Source organism: Nicotiana attenuata, chromosome 8, assembly GCF_001879085.1.
Source record: "Nicotiana attenuata strain UT chromosome 8, NIATTr2, whole genome shotgun sequence".
Classification (NCBI taxonomy): Eukaryota; Viridiplantae; Streptophyta; class Magnoliopsida; order Solanales; family Solanaceae; genus Nicotiana; species Nicotiana attenuata.
In genome coordinates, this window is record NC_031996.1 from 30733487 (window position 1) to 30736149 (window position 2663).

At 38.3% G+C, this 2663-nt stretch overlaps 1 protein-coding gene across 1 annotated transcript; it reads right to left on the reverse strand.

The window, feature by feature from the left end:
- On the reverse strand, positions 1 to 1754 carry LOC109231615. Its single transcript, XM_019397264.1, has 4 exons — positions 1562 to 1754; positions 1315 to 1499; positions 308 to 1231; positions 1 to 225 (listed from the first exon to the last, which is right to left on the reverse strand). The coding sequence occupies exons 1-4, from the start codon at positions 1752 to 1754 to the stop codon at positions 1 to 3; spliced, it is 1527 nt and encodes a 508-aa protein (XP_019252809.1).

Sequence of the window (2663 nt, forward strand, 5' to 3'; positions counted from 1 at the left end):
CTAGACAGGGATGGTGTTGGCATAAACATGTATTGAGGTCCAGAATTGTTGCTTGCTTGACTGGCCTGACTGGCTTGTGGTGCTGTTTAGTTGCAGCTCCTCTTCTAAGGGCAGCCTTGCAGCAGCTGGAGATCTAGCCATATTGTCCTCATGATCTTCATCAACAGTTGTCCTCGACCTCTTTTTTGTTTTCTTACCAACCTGTGGCTGCTTTCCCTTGCTTTGCTGTCAAAGATATAAAGTAACAAAATTAGGACACTATGTTAATTCGGCTAAGAAGTAATACAGTAAGGGTGTATCAGGTTACCTTTTGACATCCCCTAGCATTATGCCCAGGCTTTCCACATGTGGAACAAGTCATCACCCTACCTTTTCTGGATTGAGACCACTCCCCTTGCCTATTTATTGTCTCATTCTTTTCTCTAGTCCTCTTCACTTTAGGCCTACCAGCCATATTCACTAGCAGGGGTGGATCCATTGCATGAGTTGGCTCTATATTCCAGAACTTCTCCCCTCTAATTGGTTCTAACTTATGTGCATAAGTGGAGAGATAAGCCTCCTTGGTGAACCACCAATGAATCTCAGACACAGGATTCACTTTTTTGTATAGTAATGCTCTAATTGCATGAGGACATGGGATCCCAGTGAGGTCCCATGTTCTGCAAGTATATTTTTTCAGGTTGATGTTCACTCTATGCTTTTCAGTAGTACCTTCATTCACCTCATATCCATCTTTTCCATTAGAATCAACAGTACATTTTTGTGCACTATTCAAGAATTGGTAATATAACTGCATGGTATGAGGACTTACATTTTCTGTCCAAGTCAGCACTTCACTTTCATGCTCTCTCAACATATTCATCAGCTTAACTCTTATGTCTTCAAGCATTCTGATAATTGGCTTATGCCTAGCATCTAGTATCCATGAGTTGAAGGATTCTGTTAGGTTATTGTCCACTTGTTGGTTCTTGCATACTGTGTCAAAGTATGCTCTACACCATGATTGTGGAGGATACCTCAACAGGTCTTCGACGGCTTTTTCATCAATTTCTCCCAAGTTTTTCAGTTGATCCTTGAAGTCTGCTTCATAGCTACTCCATGCACACCACCATAAGTACTTTTTCTTCAAATCCCCAGCACCCCATCTTCTACACCAGTTAGCCTCTATGTGCCTCACACAGTATCTGTGGTGTGCATCAGGAACTACTGCCTGAACTGCCTCAATCAAGCCCTACATATATAAGATGCAGAAAATTAAACATCTAAAAATAAAAAGGAAACAGTCAATAATTGAAAAGAATAACATTGAAGTACCTTCTGCATGTCTGACATGAATGTGTATCCTTCCCCTAGCTTGAGGTCTAATGAATTGTTCAACAATGTCAAGAACCAGGTCCAGGTGACCTTTGTTTCTTTATCCACAACAGCCCAAGCAATAGGATAAAAATGATTCATTGAATCAAGAGCAACAACAACTAAAACCTGACCTTTGGCCTTTCCTGCAAGAAGGTTCCATCGAATCCAATAAAGGGTTCCAAGCCAATAAAGGGTCTCAACCCACTCTTAAACCCCATTTTAAGAGCATGAAAATAGCTATACATCCTAGAAAATCTTCTTTTTCCTTCAGCAAGTGCATCCTTTGATAAGGTAACTATTACATCACTCCCTGGATTACTCAGCCTCAATTCATTAGCATATGCCTCTATCTTATTATACTTATCAGTAAAACTACCAGCAAGGGATTCAAGTATCATTCTCTTGGCCCTCTTACACTTTGCATGGCTAACATTGATGTTGAAAGTATTTTTTAAGGTCAATTTCATCTCCTTAACTTTGATCATAGGATTCTCTTGCAGCTTGTTCTTAAAATATTCTGCTATAGTATTTTTTGTCTATCCTAGGGTTGTCATATGCAGGGTTACACTTGTGTTTTGACTTAAGAGTTTTGATCTTAACCCCACTACCATTCTTATCCTCAGAAATTAGACATAAAAAGGGGCAGCCAACCTCACACCTGTACCTCAGTCTAATGCTATCACTCTTGAGTTATTTTAGACCATAACAGTTGGCTAAGCAATACAAATTTATCACCTTTCTAGCCTCAGGTATATCTTTGAATGTCATTCCTTTGTATAGCTCTTTGTATTAAGTCAACTTTTCAGAAATCTCCCTATTTTTTTGTAGTGCAATTACTTCTAAATCATCAGAGTCATAATCTGAAAAAACTGTCTCATCTTTACTCTCATTTGAACTACAATCAGTTGCAACCTCACAATCTACTGTTTGTGATTCATTATGGTCGACAATATTAGGAACAGGAATCCCCATTTCACTATCCTCTACAGCAAATACATTAATTATATTGAAATGGTCAGAAACCATATTTTGCAAAGTCCTAATACCATCATCCCCTACTATTTCATAAAATCTATCAGAAGGACCACAAATTATCAATTGTTGGACACCAACATACCCTATAGTAGATGAGGTATATTCATTTACTACATCTATGAAAGACAGAAGGTCAGAATCATACTGTTTCCAAGTGTGTACCAACTTTCTTATATATAACACTTTTGGAATTATTTTCCAGCCACCTCCATAATTGAATAACAAGTCCACATTCACCATCTTAACCTACAAAATAAATAAGAGAAAATGGT

Bases quoted from the DNA above. Each gene is read 5' to 3' on its own strand.
- LOC109231615 (XM_019397264.1), bottom strand. From the start codon at position 1,754: ATGATACTTGAATCCCTTGCTGGTAGTTTTACTGATAAGTATAATAAG. The intron at 1,500-1,561 runs GTGGGTTGAGAC...ACCTTCTTGCAG, and splicing joins TCTTAAAATGGGGTTTAAGA to GAAAGGCCAAAGGTCAGGTT. The intron at 1,232-1,314 runs GTACTTCAATGT...TTATATATGTAG, and splicing joins TCATGTCAGACATGCAGAAG to GGCTTGATTGAGGCAGTTCA.